Source organism: Eutrema salsugineum, unplaced genomic scaffold (genome assembly GCF_000478725.1).
Source record: "Eutrema salsugineum unplaced genomic scaffold, Eutsalg1_0 scaffold_7, whole genome shotgun sequence".
Taxonomy (NCBI): Eukaryota; Viridiplantae; Streptophyta; class Magnoliopsida; order Brassicales; family Brassicaceae; genus Eutrema; species Eutrema salsugineum.
The window spans coordinates 785,676-807,698 of record NW_006256486.1 but is presented as its reverse complement, the minus strand read 5'-3'; the positions used below and the strand labels follow the sequence as shown (position 1 = coordinate 807,698).

General features: G+C 33.9%; 4 protein-coding genes and 2 pseudogenes across 5 annotated transcripts; 4 read left to right on the top strand and 2 right to left on the bottom strand.

Moving 5' to 3' along the window:
• The first annotated feature begins 798 nt into the window (after positions 1–798).
• On the top strand, positions 799–3,729 carry LOC18010522. The gene is made up of 7 exons (XM_024150214.1): positions 799–1,151; positions 1,247–1,534; positions 1,754–2,206; positions 2,568–2,720; positions 2,810–2,951; positions 3,071–3,312; positions 3,395–3,729. The coding sequence occupies exons 1-7, from the start codon at positions 846–848 to the stop codon at positions 3,599–3,601; spliced, it is 1,791 nt and encodes a 596-aa protein (XP_024005982.1). The 5' UTR covers positions 799–845; the 3' UTR covers positions 3,602–3,729.
• Positions 3,730–4,712: 983 nt separating this feature from the next.
• Positions 4,713–5,457, top strand: LOC18010498. The gene is made up of 2 exons (XM_006392677.2): positions 4,713–4,964; positions 5,097–5,457. The coding sequence occupies exons 1-2, from the start codon at positions 4,777–4,779 to the stop codon at positions 5,287–5,289; spliced, it is 381 nt and encodes a 126-aa protein (XP_006392739.1). The 5' UTR covers positions 4,713–4,776; the 3' UTR covers positions 5,290–5,457.
• A 5,515-nt stretch (positions 5,458–10,972) lies between these two features.
• LOC18010454 (ethylene-responsive transcription factor RAP2-12) lies at positions 10,973–12,845 on the top strand. Of its 2 annotated transcripts, XM_006392675.2 has the most exons (3): positions 10,973–11,428; positions 11,706–12,526; positions 12,609–12,845. In XM_006392675.2, exons 1-2 carry the CDS (start codon positions 11,134–11,136, stop codon positions 12,488–12,490), a joined length of 1,080 nt encoding a protein of 359 aa, XP_006392737.1. In that variant the 5' UTR covers positions 10,973–11,133; the 3' UTR covers positions 12,491–12,526; positions 12,609–12,845. The 2 variants fall into 2 exon arrangements, with proteins under 2 accessions (XP_006392737.1, XP_006392736.1); XM_006392674.2 differs by having other exon boundaries at positions 11,706–12,845.
• Positions 12,846–13,824: 979 nt separating this feature from the next.
• LOC18010453 (GDSL esterase/lipase 5) lies at positions 13,825–15,743 on the top strand. The gene is made up of 5 exons (XM_006392673.2): positions 13,825–14,135; positions 14,218–14,342; positions 14,766–14,990; positions 15,100–15,352; positions 15,487–15,743. Exons 1-5 carry the CDS (start codon positions 13,826–13,828, stop codon positions 15,735–15,737), a joined length of 1,164 nt encoding a protein of 387 aa, XP_006392735.1. The 5' UTR covers position 13,825; the 3' UTR covers positions 15,738–15,743.
• Positions 15,744–16,238: 495 nt separating this feature from the next.
• On the bottom strand, positions 16,239–19,159 carry LOC18010452 (annotated as a pseudogene).
• Positions 19,160–21,001: 1,842 nt separating this feature from the next.
• LOC112082778 lies at positions 21,002–21,375 on the bottom strand (annotated as a pseudogene).
• Between the last annotated feature and the right edge of the window lie 648 nt (positions 21,376–22,023).

The window sequence follows — 22,023 nt, the reverse complement described above, 5'->3', positions numbered from 1 at the left end:
AGAGTACAGAATCAGAGTAGTAGAGTATAGAATCAGAGTAGTGGTCATGGGCTCTTGGGAGAAGTACGAATGCATGAAAAGATGTGGCTCCGCTGCCTCTGGATTCGTATAATGTAATGATTAATAACATCAAATTATACATTAAGGCCCAATCGGCTATTAAAGAGAGTAAAAGCCCATAAAGAGTGATCTCAAGAAACACTCTCTTGCGTCTGAAAACGTTTCTCTGACAGCTATTTTTTTAAAAAATTCGTTTGCGGGAAAAAAAAAGATTAATTGCGTTCTCTGAATACAGAAAAATGATATACAAACAATGTATCTGCAAAGATAGAGAGAAAAACAAAACCCCAAAATTTGAAAATATCTATAAATAAACAGTTTTGAAGAGTTTATCTGCCAAGTCATAACTGTTTTTGTGCACTATCGTTCCAAGAAACTGTCAGCATTTACCAGCGAGTAGACCTAAGCCTCTCAACTAATAATTATATACCCAAACCAAAACTAATAATTGAAATGATAATATATATTAATGTATACTTGTATTGTATGTGCATTCGTCTATTATTCGAATCTCACATTATCCACGTGAGAACGACTATACATGTTCTATAACAAAATAAGAGAACGACTGTACATGTACATAACTTGGTTGTATAATATTTTAAATAGTTAACGTCGTTAACTGTTTTGTTTTTCATATTTATTGTTCGCATCTCACATTGAACATGTGGATGTAAGAGCTTCGTATCCATTTTAATTCAACCATAGACCGACTTACAAATAACTAGAAAGTATAAATACGAAGAGTGCATATACTATCAATCAGAGCCAAATAAATTCAATATATGCAAATACTTTGCAACGACCGTATTTGGATTCTCCCGGCGAAGAACATGGTGAAGATTCATCCTGATCAACCATTACCGGTGGACTCCGGCGCCGGTGAAGATATGAGTTCGCCGTACTTGACGTTGGAGCAAGAGAGTTTCACGATTTGGATGAGATCTCTTGTGTTCCATAGCAAAGGCTGCACAGTTTTTGATTCAAAAGGAAACTTAATCTATCGAGTGGATAATTATAATTCCAAGAGTTGCGGTGAAGTTTACTTTATGGATTTATACGGACAAGTCTTGTTTACATTACGCCAAAAGGTAATAAACATTTCATCTGTGTAACGTTATTATTATAGAAATCATATTTCTTGATAAACTCTTGAATTAACTTAGTCATTGTTATGTGTATGTAGAAATTGGGATTATTCAAATCATGTGAAGGGTATAACTCAACCGGAGCAAGATTTCAGATAAGAAAGAATTTCAAGATTTCACCACGAGGTTCATCTTCGTCTTACAAAATTGTAATGGGATCAAGTAGAGATGATAAACAGTCTTGTTATAAGATTGTAAACCATGGATCGGTTTTTGCAATTGAGGATGGATCAGGAAGATTAATGGCAGAAGTTAGAAAGAAGCAATCAAATATTAAGGGTTTGGATTTTGGAGAAGACGTTTTGACGATGGTGGTGGAGCCACAAGTAGATCATTCTCTTATAATGGGTATTGTCATAGCTCACAGTCTTATCAAATGTAAATTGTGATTACGTTTTTGGGTGAGATTGATCTCTTTTGTAACTTTAAGGTAGTAAATAAAATATACAAAATATATGAGGATCCAGGTGATACTACTTTGTTAATTACAATGTTTTAAGAAGAATTAAACGTGATTACAAAGCATAAACCCCAAAATCTCTAAGCTTGAAATTGGGATTTCGAAGATTTCACACAAAATGTGGAGAAGATCGGCTTCCTTCATACTCGATAAACAGCAGAACAACAAACCCATCTCTCTAACTCCGTCGATCGATTCTCCTCCTCCACCTTCACCTTCTGCTTCAATGGCGGACGAAAACCCTAACCCCAATCCCATTTCGGCTTACTACCAAACCCGAGCGGCGCACCATGGAATCGTGACCAGCGATTGGCTGGAACAGGCGCAAGCCGCCGTTCGTCGCTATCCCGACAAGGATTCTCCCGTCGCGGGAAGACCCTTTAGCGTGATTGAGGAATTTAACAGTTGGAGGCAGCAGCCCGATTTGGCGGAGGCTGTCGCGGCGATTCGTGCTCTTGCGGCTGTTATTAGGGCTAGCGAAGCGACTACTATGATGGAACTTGAAATCGAGCTCAAGAAAGCTTCTGATACCTTGAAAGTAAGCGTCTTTCTTCTTTGTCTGGGAATTTGGGGTTCGAGTTTTGAATTACTCGCTGTTGTTATTGCTTACTCAGCCTTTGCTTTAATCTTTCGCGAATATGCTATTAGTTTGCAACTTAAGCATTGAATATTTTGCTTCATTCTCTGACGATAACTTAGGGACGTCTAAATGGTTGATGTGATCGTGACATTGGACTGAACCTATATGAGAACCTGTAGCTTGGCATTGCATTCTGCGATTAGTGCATTTGTTGATCCATAGTATCATATACTATATAATCTGAGTCATGCTCAACTTGTAGATTTGAATAATTTTCATGGAGAATTCTAAAAATTTAAGATTGCCTTCAATTTTCCAGTCATGGGACACAACCTCGATATCTTTAACAGCAGGATGTGATCTATTCATGCGCTACGTGACTAGAACATCTGCCTTAGAATTTGAGGACTTCAACTCAGCGAAATCACGCGTGCTTGAACGTGCTGAGAAGTTTGGGGAAATATCTTGCAAGGTCAGTTGTTTTCTTAGAATGGAAATTGCATACACATATAGATTAGTAAGTAGAAGAAGAGTTTGAACGGTAATGCATTTCTTCTGCAGGCCCGAAAGATAATTGCAATGCTTAGTCAAGATTTCATATTTGATGGGTGTACTATACTTGTCCATGGATTCTCCAGAGTTGTATTCGAAATACTAAAGACAGCAGCTCAAAACAAGAAACTCTTTCGAGTTTTGTGCACAGGTGCTTTTTCTTCAAACTTTGAGATCGATCTGTTCTTCTGTCGTTATCCGGTTATCTTTATTCGATTCTGCTAACCAACAATCACGTATTTCCGTTGCACTCATGGAAACAAAACCCAGAGGGAAGGCCAGATAAAACAGGAGTACTGCTAGCTAACGAGCTTGCAAAGCTTGATGTTCCAGTGAAGCTTCTGATTGATTCAGCTGTGGCCTATAGCATGGACGAAGTAGACATGGTGTTTGTTGGAGCTGACGGAGTAGTTGAAAGTGGCGGGGTCATTAACATGATGGGTACTTACCAGATCGCCCTTGTCGCACACAGTATGAACAAACCAGTCTATGTAGCTGCAGAGAGTTACAAGGTAAACACTCAAAACTCTTAACATTTTTAATGTGGTTGCAGAAACACTCTGATTCATCATCTAATTTATTGTTATCTTGCAGTTTGCACGCCTCTACCCGTTGGATCAAAAAGACTTAGAACCGGCCTTGCGACCTATTGATTTCGATGTTCCTGTTCCTCCTAAGGTTGAGATAGAAAGATCTGCGAGAGACTACACTCCTCCTCAGTACTTGACTCTGCTCTTCACTGATCTTGGTGTTCTCACTCCATCTGTAGTAAGTGATGAGCTAATTCAGCTTTACTTGTAAGTAAAGTAAAGCTGTATTCTTCTTTTTCTTCCTAAAGCTTTTTCTGAATGCTTTCATTACCTTGTATAGATATTAAAAACACCAATTTTTTGGCTATACACAGACATAGCTCGTCTCTGATTTTTCTAGTGCATATCCAGAAGATTTTGGTAGGAGAGAGAGAGATTATGTGACTTGCAATCATTACTCAAAATTTATCTCTCAACTCTCAAGTCTCAAGTCATCAATAATATAATATTCTATAATTACTGCGGGTTTTAATTTTTGATTAGAAGAAATTGGTTCATAAAAAGTTCATGTTGTGCGGTTTATGTTTATCTAATATGACAACCAGCTTCCTTTACCAAAAAAGAGAACATTCTAACAACCAGCTTAAAATCTCTGGTTGATATAATAAAAATTTGTTAGCGTATATTAAAAAAAAGTTGAACAGAAGTGGGACAGGATGGATATTGAAAATTTTCAATTATTGTAAATTGAAATGAAGTGATGGATGGCCTGTTATGTTTATTTCTTTATGTATGTGATATGATGTTCTGAAAATAAAAGCATGTGAAACGTGACAGACTTAAATATGCTAATTATTATTTTAATGCTCGGTCGTAAGTTACTGGTACCAAAGCTAACGGCTAGCGATGTATTCACAAAACACGTTTTCTTGTAATTACCATGTCAATCTTTCGGGAATTAGTGTCGTGCTAAATTATTCAAAAGTAACAAAAAGAAAAAGAAAACATTAGACATAAGTGAAGGTGAAAATAAATCATTCTGGAATTTCGGATATAATCCAAACAAATTGATAACAAAAAAGTATTCTCAAAGACACCGAGGTTGGCAAGGTGTTTGTCAACAACAGTATAAATATTGGATTTCAGCATATTTTTAAATTTTTGGATTTGAGTTTACTGTTATTTGCTAGTTAGTTGAAATATATTTCCTGAGAACGTATTGTGTTTTTTATTATTAAAAAAATAGTAAAGGTAGTAATTTCCGACAAGAAAAAAGGGGTCATAATATCTCACATTTTAATTGAGACATAAAAGACACATCACTACAGTGAAAATTCCTCTTAATATATATATTCCCAAATTCTATTCCGTGGAACATCTTCCACTTCATCTCTCTCTCTTTCTTTCTTTTTGTAATTGGATTTTCAATTCCCTGCTAGAGATAGAATGACTAAAATCTCTGTCGGATTACAACTTGTGACAACAGATTCAAAAGAAAAACTAAACAACATAGTGATCAAATCTTCCCTGAGACCGAACCGACCCAATCCAAACATCTCAGAACTCTGTTTCCTCAAAACGTGTCATCTATGTATGAAACAGCTCCGTCAAGACAAAGATGTTTACATGTACAGGTATACGAAATTTTCTCTAACATTATCATGATTGATCAGATTATGAAACCCATTTATAATATAAAGATTGTTATTATTTTTTTTATTCTCAATTGTTTTTTTCTTTTTCATTTGTTGTTTTGGTGAAAACAGAGGAGACTTAGGATTTTGTAGCAGAGAGTGTAGAGAAAGTCAGATTTTGATCGATGAGAAGATAGAATTAGAGGCTTCGACGAAGTTGATGTTGGCTTCTTACAGACGCTGTAACTCCGGCGCCGGTAAAAGCCAAAATCAGATTTTGTTGGATAATCTCCGGCGGCGACGCCGGCTATTTATTGTCCCTTAAAGCAATCATCCACCTCACTGATTAGTTACTATTGTTTGTTTAAATACCTTATTAATACATACATAGATATCTAGAAGAGATATGTTAATTAAATTGTATCTCCATTGTCAAATGTTAATTGGACGGTTTATATATGGTGATCTTAGGTGGGATAGCTACCGATTGAGTAAGAACATTAAAATTGTCAGAATTTTTATTTATTTTTATAATGGCTTTCAAAATTATCAGATTGTTTGAAGTTAAATTTTATTTACACCATTTCCAATCCCACTTCAAATTTTATTGTAAAATAGAGTTTAGAGGATTCTCTCCAACCCTACTTCATATTCCAATCTCAAAAAGAGTAAAAAATGGAATTACTCCAAATTAGAAAAAAATATGAAGTTATACATTCGAGATGCTTTTAATCAGATAAACAATTTTCTTAAGTGTCATATTCACAAATCAAAAGCAAATATGATATTATTCAAAATCATATTCAGATTAGATCTCAGCATGACGGATATGAAGTGGATAAAATAGTATTTTTAGTGGAAAATCTTTGTGATTCGATTTGTTTTTTATACATGGAGATATTTGTTTATGTATGGTCATAAACCAACTTTGGTCTCAGATATGAACACCTGATTTAGTCACGTGTTGAATGTATTCTGACTTCTGGGATCTGCTTACAATATAGCGTATTTCATGTTTCTTTCTTCTACATTATTATTAGCTGTTATTAATTATGTAAACAATTACAAAACGATTTACAACGGAAAATTTTATCCGCTTAAAAAAGATTCATAGGTTTTATATGCACCATGTTTGTGATGAATAGTTTCATCCTTAAGACCATCTACAATGGTAAACCTCATAAAGGGATTCATAACTATTATTTTAATATAAAAAATTGATTATATAAAAGTTTAGAACCCATGAGATTTTTCACCTACTGGTGAACTTATAAAGGGTTTAAAAAATAAGAAGCAAAGAAAAGTACAGGAGGAGAGAGAGCATCAAATTTTTTTTTCTTTTCTAGATGCAGCGAATTAGAAGTTGACACATCAGTTATGAACCCTTCTAAAAATGGTTCTAAAAACTCTTAATTAACAACCGGTTTTAAGTATACTAGGTTTTTTTCATTTTTTTTAAATCAAAAAAACATATGAACCTCACCTTAAAACCCCTCGTGAACCCCCAATACAGATGCTCTAACATATTAGAGCATGAGGAACAATTTTAGTTACATCACGCTGGAAATCTGACTCCATATGTAATGCTGTTTTTACTACCAATAGATAAAGTTAGAATAACAGATTCAGAGTCTCGGCCACTTTAAAATCGGTCCAAGTAAAAAAGGCCAATAACTTAACTAAATGCGAATGAGAAACTCAACCTATTAAGCCCACTCTTCGAGCTATTCGGCCCAAGAAATATAAGTTGTACGTAAGTTTGATTAATGAGAAGCTAAGTTCAGAATCGATTACACTGTGTACATAATTACTTCAATTATTAAAAGTTAAAACTTAAAATAGTGAAACAAATACTGTGTACATAATTACTTCAATTATTAAATAGTGAAACAAATAATTGGCATTAAACCATGCTTTTTATCCAAAAAAATAATAATAATAATTGCACCATGGATGATATCATCTTTTGTGTCTTTGAAATAAGCTAATTTTAGGAACCTGTCTCAATCCGGGAAAAAGAATCTGACCCTACCTCGCTTGTCTTTGCGTTCCCAATTTGATCGCTATATACGAATGTACGACGTCGAAAAAAAATATATACGAATATACGTATTCGGATGATAAAAATGAACGAATGTACTTATTTATATATTGACGCAGTACAACTAACTATACAGTATACATGATATTCACAAATAGATGTATGTGTATACTGTATACACTAGTAAAACAATGATAGCAAATATAAATATATTTTACCAAAAATAGATATATATATATATATTTATATTTCCTTTACAACTGCATATGCACCGAATATTACCTAATTTATAATTTGACCTAACAAATTTAGTTTGAGTGAATTAATTTATTATGTTGAGAATTGACCGAGTTAAGGTAAATTTTAATTAAAATGTATTCTGAACAAATTTACAGAGTTTATTAAGTTAATTTTTTAATATTTCATCTATTTTTTAAAAAGTACAAATATATATGATTTTTTAAGAAATACACAAAGGTCAAATGATCCCTTCTTTATTACCTAATTCCGTCATTCTGAAATTGACTATGTTAGTTCGATTATAATTAACTATTTGTAAACGTTTTAACTGATAAAAAAATTTGAATTTCAAAATACTAAAAAAATTAATTGGATTATGACATGATATTTTTTTCGATAATTTTTTTTAGATTTGGTCAAACAAAAAATGGTTTTAACTGAGTGAACAAATTAGTAAAGAAGCTTTAAACTTAGTTTTAAGAATATTAATGAATTGGAATGCATCATCAACTACATATAACAAAACGACAAAGAATTGTTAATTTTTTGTTTGTCATAAGACGACAAAAAAACTTGTCATAAAATACCCAATCCTATCAACTTGCTCAAAAAGCTTCAAGAAACGTACGTGTTTTACACGTATATTCGTAAATATTCTTTAAACTTTAAATTCTTTCTACTTTTTTATTTATTTGTTCATCTTAATTTTTTCAAACGAATTGTTGTGTGTTGGCTCCTACTATGTGGAAATCAACAAGTATTTACTGTGTAATACTGCAATGTATATCAAGAGAAAGTATTACAAGTATATCCTTTATTGTTTTAAATAGTAATCACAAGACAAAAAAAGTGAATACAGATCTAGAGATATTTAAATTTTTTTATTTATTTTGGAATAAAATTCAGCTACCTAATTTAGGGTAAACTAGTAAAGTTTATTATTAGTTGGAAGGCCACAAACAAGTCAAACAAGTACTTCATTGCCATCTAATTTCACTTTCAATCAGTATATTACTTTTTATTATAAATAATTAATTATTGAAAATACCATAAATCTAAAACTTAGATTCTTACTAAGAATAATACATACATTATTATAGTTTTTAGTATAGACAAATATTTTAACAATACTAATAAAAAATTTCTCTCACTTTTATAAGAAAACATTCAAAGCAGATAACTATATATACATACAGTATACTTTAATAAAATCATTTAAGTTACATCATTCAAAAAAATTATTACCCTTTTTAATATTTGGAATTGATCATCCGATTATCTAGTAAAAAACAATAAAATAAAGATTGCCTCAAACTAATTTATCAAAAGATTGAATCGATTTCATATATTTAAATTTACATTATAGTTTAATATGAGTTAAATTGTCAAATAAAGTAAAAGAAATAGACCTTTGTAAAACTCACCAAACCTAAGGCCATGTCCAGTGGGGGTTCATCCTCATATTTGGGTTCGAAATCATATGCAAAACTGATTTAAAAAAAGAAAAAAAGCCCATTTTGGACAGATCGGTTCATCCGGTTGAACCTGATGAACCCGTCTCTTATCCACGTGTCTTGAGGGGATTGGAGGAAAATCAGGGAAATTTTGGGGGAGGAAAAAAAAACTATCGGCCCAATATTCATTCTCTTTTCCCGATAATTTTTTCTTTCTCTCGTTCCCTTCTCCGGCGATATTTCGAGAATCCGTCGATTCCGTTCAAACCGGTGAATTTTTCCGGTGTGTTGGTAATCGTAGCAACGCGTTTCCGTCTGAACGTCAAGGTAATCCTTTGGTCTTCAGTTCTCGGTTTATTTTTTAACGAATTCGTAGGATTAGGGTTTCGTATATTTGGGGAAAAACTGGAATTCCAAAATCGGTGTTTTTTTTTGGGGATTTTGGGTGGATTACGGATGCTTGCCTCTTAATTGATACCGTAATCGGTTTTTCGTATGGTATTTGACTGATTTACGTGAATTTCAAATCGACGAAATTATGGTTTTTTATATGGGGGAAAATTTTTGGGGCTTTTCTTTCGGGGTTGCAATTTTGGTAGAAAACATAGTTTTTGTTGCGGTTTAGCTCTATTTCGGACTGGATTGCATGCTTGATGATATATGTGATGGATTTGTTGCGATGAACTTTAAGGTTTCATGAAATTTGGGGAAAATTTTGTGTGCCGTTATTTTTGGGTTTCATTTGCGGTTTATTACACTTGCATTGCGGTTTATTTTTGGGTTTCATTTGCGGTTTCTTCCATTTGCCTCAGTTGGGTTTAGGTTTAGAGGGTATATCGATGATGCTTCATATATGTAGTATGATTTGCTGTTTGAAATATGTGATCTGATTTGATTTATGTGAGTGGCATCATTCGGGTTTAGGTTTAGGTGATGTTGAACTGAAATTGTTGTAGTTTAGGTGTATACTCAATCGTGTAGTTGTTTGCCATTCTGTTTGTATTGTTCTGATCCCCTTCTGTTTTGGGCAGAAGATGCAAACAACAGTTCAGTCCCGTACTAGGAGAAATCCCTCACGAAGCAGAAAAAGGAAATTGAGAAGGTTAAGAGCCCGCTATACAGTACATGTATTTCGTTGTAGTATTATGTTTAAATATGTTGTTTCCGAGTTTAGACTTGTAATCTACTAATTTTTTTTCTTTGACACATTTGATTAGGCCCCGTTGATGGAGATATGAGTTATTGGGAGGCTCTGCTTTTTGGACAGCAGAATCGCCTTACGAGAACGGAGTCTTCCAAATTGCCATGCACTTTCCTCCTGAATACCCAAGCCACCCAAGGTCTTCTTCAGAACAAAGGTCTTTCACCCCAACGTAGGAGATCGTGGACATATCTTCCTACGGATGCTCACTACCGATTACTTCTCGCCCAATTACACCATCCATAAGATTCTCACAAAAATTCATGAGATGCTGAGCAACCCAGAATTGGGTGAGGGGGACTACTACGATGAAGAGAAAGCGAAGATGTACAAAGAAGACAAGTCGGGGTTTGATGAAAGAGCTCGAGAATGTACGTTGCAGCACGCAGCACGTTAGGGCTTAGGGTTTAGTTCATCTATCTTTATCTTTTATATTCTTTTGTTATCCACTACTTTGGAGCACGCTTAAACTCTTGAAAACAATTCAATGTATTTTGTGAATTATGTTATAGTTTGAATTTATTAATATATCAATATATTTTAAAAATTGTGTGTTTGAATTTTTTTTTAATAAATTGTATTCATCTGCAATATATTGTATTCTTTTTTTTAATAAGTGATTTTTATTTTAATTACAAAAAATATTTTCAAAAAAAGTAATAATAAAATATTCGGATGAATCCCATTAACGGGTTTAATACTAGAACCTCTAATTTAACCAGAGTTCATCACCAAAACGAAAAAAAAAATATTTATTTAATCTGATGAACCCCATAAGAGTGCTCACTACTTCACATGTCCTAACGTTAGCCGTTAGGTATGAAATGCTTTAGACTATTTTTCTATCAGCAGTCAAAAAGGACTAAAATTTACTCTTGTTTTCTAACAATTAGATTTAATCTTATTTAGAGTATTTACTTACTTACCAAGTTACCACAATCCTAATCAACAGCGACAAATCTGACTATCTGAGGTTAATGAATGTAAAGTAGAAGGGTAGTATCGTAAATAACAGTTCAGGTTTAGGGTATAATAATAAATAACGCTTTCTTCATCTTAAGCTAAAAAGGCCATTTCTCTTACGCTTTTTTTTTCTGATGAACAAAGCAAATTGCTGAAGAGAGAGGAAAAGAAAAGATAAACCCCAAAAAGAGTTAATTATTTTACATTTCGCCGCTAAGATTCTGTTTCTAAACATTTACACCCTCAAGAGTGACGCTTGTGTGAGCCGCCATGTGTGGAGGAGCTATAATCTCCGATTTCATTCCGCCGCCGAGGTCTCGCCGCGTTACTAGCGAATTTATCTGGCCGGATCTGAAGAAGAATGTGAAGGGATTGAAGAGAAGCTCGAAGAAGCGTTCGAATTTCTTTGATCTTGACGATGAGTTCGAGGCTGATTTCCAGGGTTTCAAGGATGATTCGTCCATTGATTGCGATGATGATTTCGATGTCGATGATGTCTTCGCCGATGTGAAACCGTTTGTTTTCACCGCGTCTCCGAAACCCGTCGTCTCCTCCGCAGCTTCTGGTAAATAATTAGAGATTTTTATTGCTTTTCCTATCGCTTACTCTGAGCTATCATGATCAAGGCTCGGTAGCTTTGGTGTGAAATTGAAGTTTGAGAAATAAGTTTGACCTTTAATGGTTTATCAGCTTAGAGTTATCGATTCATTGAATATCGTTATGCTTAGGATTTTGAGTATTGTTTAGGGGCATACGAGGCTTGATTCGTGTGGTGAAATTGATTTGAATCTGTTGATGAGTCGTCTAAGAACTCTGTTGTTTGTTGTTATTTCCACCATCAGATTCAGCCTTTGGTAAGAAAGTTGCAGACTTTAAAGGACAAGCTGAGAAATCTTCAAAGAGGAAGAGGAAGAATCAGTACCGAGGGATTAGGCAACGTCCTTGGGGCAAATGGGCTGCTGAGATTCGTGATCCAAGGGAAGGTGCAAGAATCTGGCTTGGAACTTTCAAGACAGCTGAGGAAGCTGCAAGAGCTTACGATGCTGCAGCAAGAAGAATCCGTGGATCCAAAGCTAAGGTGAATTTCCCAGAGGAAAACCCTACCGTCTCTCAGAAACGCCCTGCGAAGGTCAGTTCTCAGAAACCAGTTGCTAAACCAAACTCAAATCCAAGTCCAGCTTTGGTTCAGAACTTCGACAACTCCTTTGACAATATGTGTTTCGTGGAGGAGAAACACCAAGTGAACAGCAACAATCAGTTTGGTCTGAAAAACACCATCGATGTAGGAGGTAATGGGTATCATCAGTATTTCAGCTCAGACCAGGGTAGTAATTCATTCGACTGTTCTGAGTTTGGTTGGAGCGGTCAAGCTCCAATAACTCCTGAGATATCTTCTGCGTTTATCAACAACAACAACAACAACAACTCTGCTGTATTTGTCGAGGAAGCAAATCCAGCTAAGAAGCTCAAGTCCATGGATTTTGAGACACCTTACAACAACACTGAATGGGAGTCTTCACTTGATTTCCTCAACGGAGATGGTGTGGCGACTCAGGACAATGGTTTAAACCCTATGGACCTATGGAGCATTGATGAGATCGATTCCATGATTGGAGGAGTCTTCTAAAGAGATCCAGTTTCATGTAAATAAGCATGCGTGTTAGTGAGTCTCCCGCATCAACATCAATCTCCAAACTTTTTAAAATCTGTTATTTTCATCTTCTTGCTGTCTCTGTGTCTCTCAGGAGTTGTTGTTGGGGAATGGTTATAAGACACCTGAAGCTTGTTTGCATTGCAACATAAACCTCTACCTCTTTCCATGCTAATAAGGGTCTGATGAAGTTTAAATAGAGGCTTAATTTTAAAAGATTCTGTAGTTTCTTGTTTTAAAAATGTTTCGAACTCTTTGTAGTGAATCTTCGAGTTTGTGTTTCAAAATTTGTTTAACATTGTCATGGATTAATTAATATGTTGAAGTTGAACTACTCCCCTGTTTTATCTGGATGCTACTACGGACCGGTAAGAGTCGAACCGAAGCAAAAAACAGGGACCGGTAAGAGTCGAACCGAAGCAAAAAACAGGGACCGGTTATCGTAAATTTTGTGATCAGAAATCGGTGAGATTGCGTGTATAATTTTAAATTTTTGACATTGCTTGCCTAGAAAAGGGAGCCACTTTTTGTTATTCATACAATGAATCCAGAAGAAAAAAACGCCGAAGCGACGTCGTTAAAAACGGCAGAAGAAGAATCTAAAGGTTGCACTTTCTTTGCAAATGGTAACCGGTGAGTTTGTGACTTTCTCGTGACCCTTTTTTATGAGACAACAAAAAAGTTGAATCACTCTTCTGGACACTTCTGCTTCTTTCTGTCTTTTTCACCCATCTGTATATTAATATATATGCACACAAACATAGATATATACGTGTTTTTATAGCCATATATAGGTGGTAGTTAGTAACAAAAAAAATTGTTTTCAAAAGAAAGGGAAGACATATTCTCATATCAGGAAATTTAATTTGATTTTTGGAAAACAAGTTTATGGAGAAGAAAAGAAAGACATAGTTGATAGATAACTATGTTTTCAGTTTTCTCATTACTGTTGACATTGTCTTACTATTAAAACTCTAATCCAAATGAAACATTATTGTGCATGAATGATAACTAAACTATACATAAGTATCATTTGTTTTCTCCAAAAACTGTTGATATCTTACGGTGATACATTAATTAATAATAATAATCGAACCATTTGGAGTTAAAAAAAGACCCAAACATTTGACTTCTTTAAAAGTAATTTTGTATATAAATGAGGACACACACTTTTTTTTATATTATAAAATATATACATAGTCTTGTCGACATGTCTACAAGTTTAGATTAGAAAAGCAAATACTTTGGTCTATATATATGCACGTACAAAGTCACAAACACACACACGAGTCTTTAGAATTTTTGTGGTGAATGAGAGAGTCAACATTAATGGAGAAGGTCACAAGAAGAATTATATCCTCTTTCTTCTTCTTCTTCTTTATCTTCTCTTCAAACACTCTTTTTCTCGCCGGAGAATCGGAAGCAAAGTTGTCTCACGACGGTGACAATAATAATGTGACGGCTTTGTTCATCTTCGGAGACTCATTCTTGGATGCAGGAAACAATAATTACATAAATACCACTACACTTGACCAAGCTAATTTCCCACCTTATGGTCAAACATTCTTTGGCCTCCCCACTGGAAGATTCTCCGACGGCCGTCTCATCTCCGATTTCATCGGTGAGAAGGTTTTATATATTTTTATTATTCTCTTGGCCTATTTAAATAATATTATATTGACGGAAATGTTCGTTAATGATAGCGGAATATGCGAATTTGCCATTAATTCCGCCGTTTTTGGAACCGGGAGATAGTCAAAAGAAGCTTTACGGCGTCAACTTTGCATCTGCTGGAGCTGGTGCTCTCGTAGAAACGTTCCAAGGTTCGGTACGTATAGTTTATTTATCTTTTTTTTTTGGATTTTTCAATAGTTTTGCATTATATTTCATCTATATATCGTACACACACGGCACATGGAAGTTTGCTATGATTGATTGATCTAGAAATATGATTGAAGTTAATTTTTTTTAATATATTAAAATATTAGTAAAATGATTCCATATGGATCAGTGGATTTTGATCTTTGACCCGATTATTGTGGCTAAATTAGTTGAACAATCTCTTTACGAGTTGTTTTGTATTTTTACATGCTTTATTTGGCTTTATAATAAAATTTCCTTTATTATTAAAGAAAAGTTGTAGCATCCACTTACTTATTTAGGACAACTAAATGTTATATTTTAAGGTTAGGTGAGATGTATTATTCTATGTTAATCAAAGTGGTGACCAATTCCGAATAATTAATTTAAGGTGATAAGTTTGAGAACACAATTGGATCACTATAAGAAAGTGGAGCGATTGTGGAGGAGAAAATTTGGTAAAGAAGAAAGCAAGAAGAGAATCTCAAGAGCTGTCTACTTGATAAGCATAGGGAGCAATGACTACTCAAGCCCTTTCTTGACCAATCAATCTCTTTCCATTTCAATGTCTCAACATGTTGACATTGTCATTGGTAATTTGACTACTTTCCTTCATGTAAGTTCACAATCATCATTATCATCATCATCATTATCATTATCATTATTACTATCATCATATAAACCTTATTTTTGCATTCCATTTTGGTTATATGGTTTTGTAACAGGAAATATACATGATTGGAGGTAGGAAATTCGGGTTCTTGAATGTCCCGGATTTGGGTTGTTTTCCAGCTCTTCGAATACTAGAACCAAAGAATGAGTCTTGCTTAAGAGACGCTTCAAGATTAGCAGAAATGCATAACAAAGCTCTTTTAAATCTCTTGTTTAAGATGCAAAGACAAGTCAAGGGCTTCAAGTTCTCCCTCTTTGACATGAACAAAAGCCTTAGACTCAGAATGCATCATCCTTCTAAATTCGGTGAGTGGGTTCGTTGTGAATTTTGGTGGGCGTTTTTTGAATCCTTCTAAACATTGGACGCACTTTGAATATTCACAAAAGGGCTCATCAAAAATTGAAAATATATATTCATAATTTTATGTGATTTGTAAAAGGGTTTAAAGAAGGAGAAGAAGCATGTTGTGGAACAGGGAAGTGGAGAGGAGTATTCAGCTGTGGAGGGAAGAGAATCGTGAAGGAATATAAAGTATGTGAGAATCCTAGTGATTATGTATTTTGGGATTCACTTCATCTCACACAAAATACTTATAAGCAATTTGCAAATCTAATTTGGAATGGTGGGCACATGTCGGATACTCTAGTGGTTGGCCCATACAGTATCAACAAATTATTTCAGATTCCTTGATTTGAATGTATGACACTAATATACATTGATATATATATATATATATATATATAAATGTTTTTTGGTGAACCATTTTGTTAGTTAATGGATCGAAAAATTCAAAACAATGTACTTCGTTCGTTTTTTCCCTAATTTACCCGAGTTCGTGCTTTATTTTTGATTTAACTATCCTACTGTTCAACAAAGGCTATTTCTTTCTTTTAGGATGTTTACGTTCAATTTTAATTTATAGACCCATAACAGGTAAATTAAAGGAAATGCAAAACAAAACAAAAGGAGATACTCATTATTTTTAACCAATTCAACGCAGCCAACAAGTAACAACTGAAGTAAAGCACACATCAGAAAGACAACTAAGAAATGATACAAAAAAAAGAAAAAATTTAACAAACAATAGACACAAATTAAAAGCTTTGATTCTTTATTAAACTCCACTAGTTGGACATTGTATTACAAGAAAAGAAAGATACGAACATAAAACACCAAATTAGCCGTCAAGTCTTAGAGACGCAGTACCAAGTGGATGGTCGCATCCTTGTTGATGTTGTAGTCAGCCAATATCCGACCATCCTCAAGCTGTTTGCCAGCGTAAAGCAGCCTCTGCTGGTCCGGCGGAATGCCCTCTTTATCCTGGATCTTGGCCTTAACGTTGTCGATGGTGTCACAGCTTTCCACCTTTAAGGTGATGGTCTTCCCTGTCAAAGTCTTAACAAAAATCTGCATGGATTCTTTGTGACGAACGTCCGGTCGAAGATTTGAACGGGTCGAGTCTTCATTGATTTTGAGGTCGATGGTCTTGGAGCTATCAACCTCTATGGTCATAGTCGTCTTCCCATCCACTGTCTTTTTAGAAATATGCATGTCTTCACCATGACGACGCCCCGGTCTAAAATAACTACGGGTCGGGACTTCATCGATTTTGAGGTCGATGGTTTTGGAGCTATTGGCTTCTAGATTGATCGTTGTCTTTCCATTCACAATCTTGATAGAACTCTGCATTTTGCTACGTAGTAATCACAAGTGAGAGTAAATCAAAGAAAATTGGTTCACAAGAATATTTGGAAATTGTTACATAAAACTGAAAGACCAAAAATGATCCAACTTTATAGCCCAAAAGAAAGAAGATTCAACTTTGACCCGAAAAATTTCTTAGGGTTTCGTTTTGTAGACCTTTGGTGGAATTTATTTGTTTAACAATTTCCCATGATGATTTCATTTATTCTTTTGACGGCTTTGGAAAACGTCGCCTCTCTTGAGTCTCGACCGTTGTAAAGACACTTGTGCCTCTTTGGTATACTATCCAAGAAAATAGCATAGGCCATGTTATTGACATTCATATACCAATTCATTGGGCCAAAATGATATATTAGTAAAACTTAAAAGTCCCATTACTGACTGTTCAATGGGCTAAACATGAACAACCATATTCCATTACCAATTAATGTGTGTATGTGTGTGTGTGTTTTTTGGCGTATTGGTATGATTCTATCTTAGTCCTTTACAATATAAGTCATATTTTGCTTGAAATTACAAATATTTCAGTTTTCTGGTTAACTTTTTCTAAAAATATTTTTATCTTCATATAAACTAAAAATAAAAATGTTGCTATGTTCGATGATTTTTACTTATCCACAAGAGTGATCGATCCTCAAGAAAACGTTCTTCATGTCATGTGCTTAGCTTTCTCCCTTGTTGCACATTCAATTTTATTTGAATAAGAGATGATTAATTATAGACTTTAATATAAAACTGATGAAGTACTGTTCATAGGATCGAACCCTAATCTCTGCGTTTAGAGTCAATACAAATAGGAAGAAAATAAGACCCAAAAGAGCAAAAACCCAGCGAGAAAGAAAAAAAAATGTAAATCCCGTAACTGAAGACAGATGAGACGCTACCTCAGATGCAACTTCAAATGAATGTTGTAGTGGGCTAAGGTGTGACCGTCTTGGAGCTCCTTGCCGCAATATCGGATCTAGCTTTTATCATATTTTTTTGTGAGGCGCTTTTCTTGTGTTTAATCAATGTCGCATGGTTATTTGGTTATAGAAAAAAAAATTATATAGAAAAAGTAAGAATTAAATGTTTCATAAGTGTAAAAAAATTCTAAAAAAAAAATCAATGTTTCATGAAGCAGAGCCAACTATTATATAATGAGAGAGTTTTCTCTCCATCTAGACTATCCACATCAGCAAACTCATAAAACTTAACATTTAAGTATATTTAAAGTATGCATTTAATAAATATATTAATGTTTGTTATTAATATATTTAGTATAAATTAAATTAAATTAAAAAAATTATAGTATAAATAAAAAATAAGTGATAATTAGATATTAATAATTAAAAACATTGTAATACTAACTGGATTAAATATATATATATTCTTAAAAATAATAAATTATTAAATTGAAAAATGTTTTAAAATGATGATAATTAAAAAAAAGCAAAAATAATGAAAAATAATAAGAAAAATAGAAAAAAGAAGAAAAATCAAAATACAAAAAAAACAGAAGATATTAAAAAGATGAAAAAGAATAAAAATTAAAGACCATGAAAAGGAATATGGATAATAAAAAAAAGAACACAAAGCTGATGAAAAAGAATTTTGAAAAATATGAAAACAAAGAAAGAGAACAGAAGATAAAGATATCAAAATATGAAAATATGAAAATGAAGAAGAAAAAAAAATTAACAAAAATGGATAAATATGATGTTTAAATTTCAAAAAAAGTAAGAATAAATGATTAAAAATTATTACTGCGTAACGTGTAGAGCATTAACAAAAAAAAATAATTTTAATACTGTAATAAAAATCACACAATAGTGACAGACAATATATAAAAGTACATGAAATAAAAAAAATTAACAGAAATTAATAATATAATTAAGAAAATTTGTTATTATATACAAACACTAATAAGGATTGTACAATGCAAATATAGAAAAAAACTATTAAACTATAAAAAATTTATCCAACAGATTATTTTTTTTTTAAAACATATAAAAATATAAAACACATAAAAATATAAAATAAAATCCGCGCTCCAACCCTAGTTTTAGCAACCGCAAAGAGGCGACATAATGACAAGGTTCGACCCTCTTTTGATGTTGTAGTCAGCTAAGGTGCGAGTGTTTTCGAGCTTCATGCCATGAAAGATCAGAGTTGGTCCACTGATGGGCCTCCTAGATCATGGATCATAGCCTTGACTTTTTCAATGGTCTGGAATCCTTCACCACTGGGCTGAATGTTTCCCCCTCAAAAGTCGATAAAAAATTCATCATGGCTGCATCCCGACCCGGACCCGGACGAAGGATCAATTGACGGGTGGGTCCATGGATCTTGAGGTCGATGGTTTGGGAGCTATCCTTAACCTCTAGGTTAATGTTCTTTCCTTTCACCGTCTCGATAGAAATATGCATTATATTGCACCAGTTAACAAGTGAAAAAAGAAATGTACAGAATTGAAAACCTCAGACCTAACTCCAAAACAAACCGACCTCTCCGTCTCTCTTTATGGTCTCCTTCGATAAAGTTTGGAAGGAAAAAAAAAAACTCCTTTTTAACCCTGATCTAGAGGTAGATGTACTAAAGTAGACAGAAGACTATCTCTTATCAAAGATACGGAATATAGACGGTGTATAATGCATATATACTATCATATCCTACTTTTTTTTTTCTTTTTGAGCGAGTTTAAGAATTTGTTTTATTTATTCCTTTTTTTCCTATTTGGATAACGTCCGTCATCCGCCTTAAGTGTATAAACTTGTTAAATTACCATATATACGATCACAAGATTCATAACCTACTTTATAACGTTTTAAATTATAATTAGTTGATAGATAATTATGACAACAAAAGAGGTAATTACTATTTTGTCTAGTCGTATCATGTTCTTTTTTTTTTGTCGTATCATGTTCTTTGTATTAATAATAGCAAGAACTGGTGAATGTGATGGGATGAGTAAGATAACTGGAAGCAAAAAACGAGCTTATTGAGTTACGATGACAGTTGCTTGGGCCCAAAAAAAAAAAACTAATCATGACTTTAAAAAGAAACCAAAAATCAGTTTGACGTACGATACAAACGCACAAGTTATCCATTATCGAGTACCATATAGGAAAAACAAATGGGAAAAAAATGTGTCAAAGAATGTTGGAAAAACTAAGATTATTCGGATCTGAGAATTTGGGGGCTAGAAACAATTTAAGAACAAATAAATTTTTTTTGTGATTTGGGGCTGAAAAATTCGTAAATAACTAAAGAAAAATTTTGGGGACTATAAGCGGATGTTTCATCAGGTTGTCCCCAGATCCGGCCCCCAATCAGATTGCCTTAAATTCAAAGAAAAGAGAGATACGAGAACAAACAAAACAAAAATTTTGATCAGATTTATGGCATATTAGAGCGACACGAAAGATTATGTTAAAGATCGACTAATTCTCGATGTTGTAATTAGCTATGGTGCGGCCATCCTCAAGCTGCTTACCGTGAAAGACAAGCCTCTGATCAGCCACTGGAACGCCTTTATTGTCCTTGACGATTTTGATAGTGTTGGATACCTCAACCTCTGGGCTCAAGTCGGACACACCATATCACATTACAACATCTAGAATATGTCGCATTTTTCTCCTTTGGACGATTTAATCTCAAACACTTCCAAAATAATTATGCGTAAGAAGATCTGAACTTTTAGGGGCTTCCTTTATAGATTCATTCTTTGGAAATTGTGAAAACAATTTCCCATGACATTTTTTTTTTTCATTTGTTTAACTTTTTTGGGAAATCGTCATGTGGACTACTATAAGCTATTAAAAATCAAACGTTGTGAAGAAAACCAAATGCCTCTTTGGGTTGGTTCCGAGAATTTTGTTATTCGACCGTGTAAAAGAAATAAATATTTGTATAAACTTTACTCTATCAATACGTCTTACAATCTAATTACGCCCATTACTTTTTTTTTGTCTTCTGAATCTTTATGAATGAAGTTATATAGTATATGTAAATATCTTTCTTTAGCATGCACATGTGCTCATCAGATGAAGTGATGAACAAAAAAACAATTTAGGTGACTTTAACTAAAAGAATAACTTTCCAACCGTACATTCGATACTTATCTGAACTCTTATTTTATTCTTATAATTAGAATTAAATATTTCGTTCTATTTTTTCAATGGTCTAAACAAATATAACTCCAGAGAATACTGATTACAGAAACTCTAAGAAAAGTACTGATTAAACTTTGGGAATACAAAGGTAGAAATTTAGCAAATGCAACCACTCTGCATAATGACAAGATTCGAGTCCGGCTTGATGTTGTAATCAGCTACGGTGCGAAAATCGTTGAGCTTCGTCCCAAGATAGTTCAATTTCATCTGGTCCACTGGTGGACCCCCTGATCATGGATCATGGTCTTGACTTTTTTAATGGTATCGGACCCCTTCACCTCTAGGTTGAACGTTTTGTTCTTTATAGTCGATACAAAAATCCGCATGACTGCATCCGGACCAGGATCCGGACCCAGATCCAAAACCAGTTGACGGGTGGGTCCATGGATCTTGAGGTCGATGGTTTTAGAGGTATCTTCCACCTCTAGGTTTATGCTCTTTCCTTCCACCGTCTTGATCGAAATCTGCATTGCAAGCCCGACTTCTGCTCTCTCTCTCCCTCTCTTTAGAGTTTGCTTTTATATATATACATATTTGGGGAGTGATTTATTTATTTATTTATTATTTTATTTTTTTTGGGAGTGATTTATTTGTTATACAATTTTCCCGTAACATCATTTATTAGTTATTTTGAACGTCTCTTTGACTAAAGTCTAAAGCTATTATAGTGATCGACCGTTGTGAACAGGGAAATGCCGCCCTTTGGTTTCTTTTCCGGATTTCCGATTTTGCAGTTTGCCGTTTGCAATTTTTATTTTTCTTTAGTGTTCAGTCACTACTCATTACTAAAAGAAATTAAAGGGGGGCGTTGTTATTGAATTATTAGTTCTATCAATGAGCCTAAGATCTAAAAGCTTATTAGTTTTCTTTTTCTTCATCCTTTTTAAGACAGGCATCAACGTAAAATATAGTTCTTCAACACCGGTCTATATACCCCGGCATAGGTAATTTCGGTTGAATTATACTTTGTGTAATTGAAGATAGTTCTTTTGGATCGCAGAATAATCACCCCCCCCCCCCAATTCCTTTTTAACGATTAATAGCCTTTGTCAATATTTTTAAAAAATATTGACAATAGATCTATCATTTAGTTGATAATAGATTAATAAGAGTTTGAC

Coding starts and splice junctions, on each gene's coding strand:
- LOC18010522 (XM_024150214.1), top strand. CDS start 846: ATGCAAATACTTTGCAACGACCGTATTTGGATTCTCCCGGCGAAGAAC. Junction 2,721..2,809: donor TTGGGGAAATATCTTGCAAG/GTCAGTTGTTTT, acceptor TTTCTTCTGCAG/GCCCGAAAGATAATTGCAAT. Junction 3,313..3,394: donor TAGCTGCAGAGAGTTACAAG/GTAAACACTCAA, acceptor GTTATCTTGCAG/TTTGCACGCCTCTACCCGTT.
- LOC18010498 (XM_006392677.2), top strand. CDS start 4,777: ATGACTAAAATCTCTGTCGGATTACAACTTGTGACAACAGATTCAAAA. Junction 4,965..5,096: donor AAAGATGTTTACATGTACAG/GTATACGAAATT, acceptor TGGTGAAAACAG/AGGAGACTTAGGATTTTGTA.
- LOC18010454 (XM_006392675.2), top strand. CDS start 11,134: ATGTGTGGAGGAGCTATAATCTCCGATTTCATTCCGCCGCCGAGGTCT. Junction 11,429..11,705: donor CGTCTCCTCCGCAGCTTCTG/GTAAATAATTAG, acceptor TTCCACCATCAG/ATTCAGCCTTTGGTAAGAAA.
- LOC18010453 (XM_006392673.2), top strand. CDS start 13,826: ATGAGAGAGTCAACATTAATGGAGAAGGTCACAAGAAGAATTATATCC. Junction 14,136..14,217: donor TCTCATCTCCGATTTCATCG/GTGAGAAGGTTT, acceptor CGTTAATGATAG/CGGAATATGCGAATTTGCCA. Junction 14,343..14,765: donor TAGAAACGTTCCAAGGTTCG/GTACGTATAGTT, acceptor AATTAATTTAAG/GTGATAAGTTTGAGAACACA.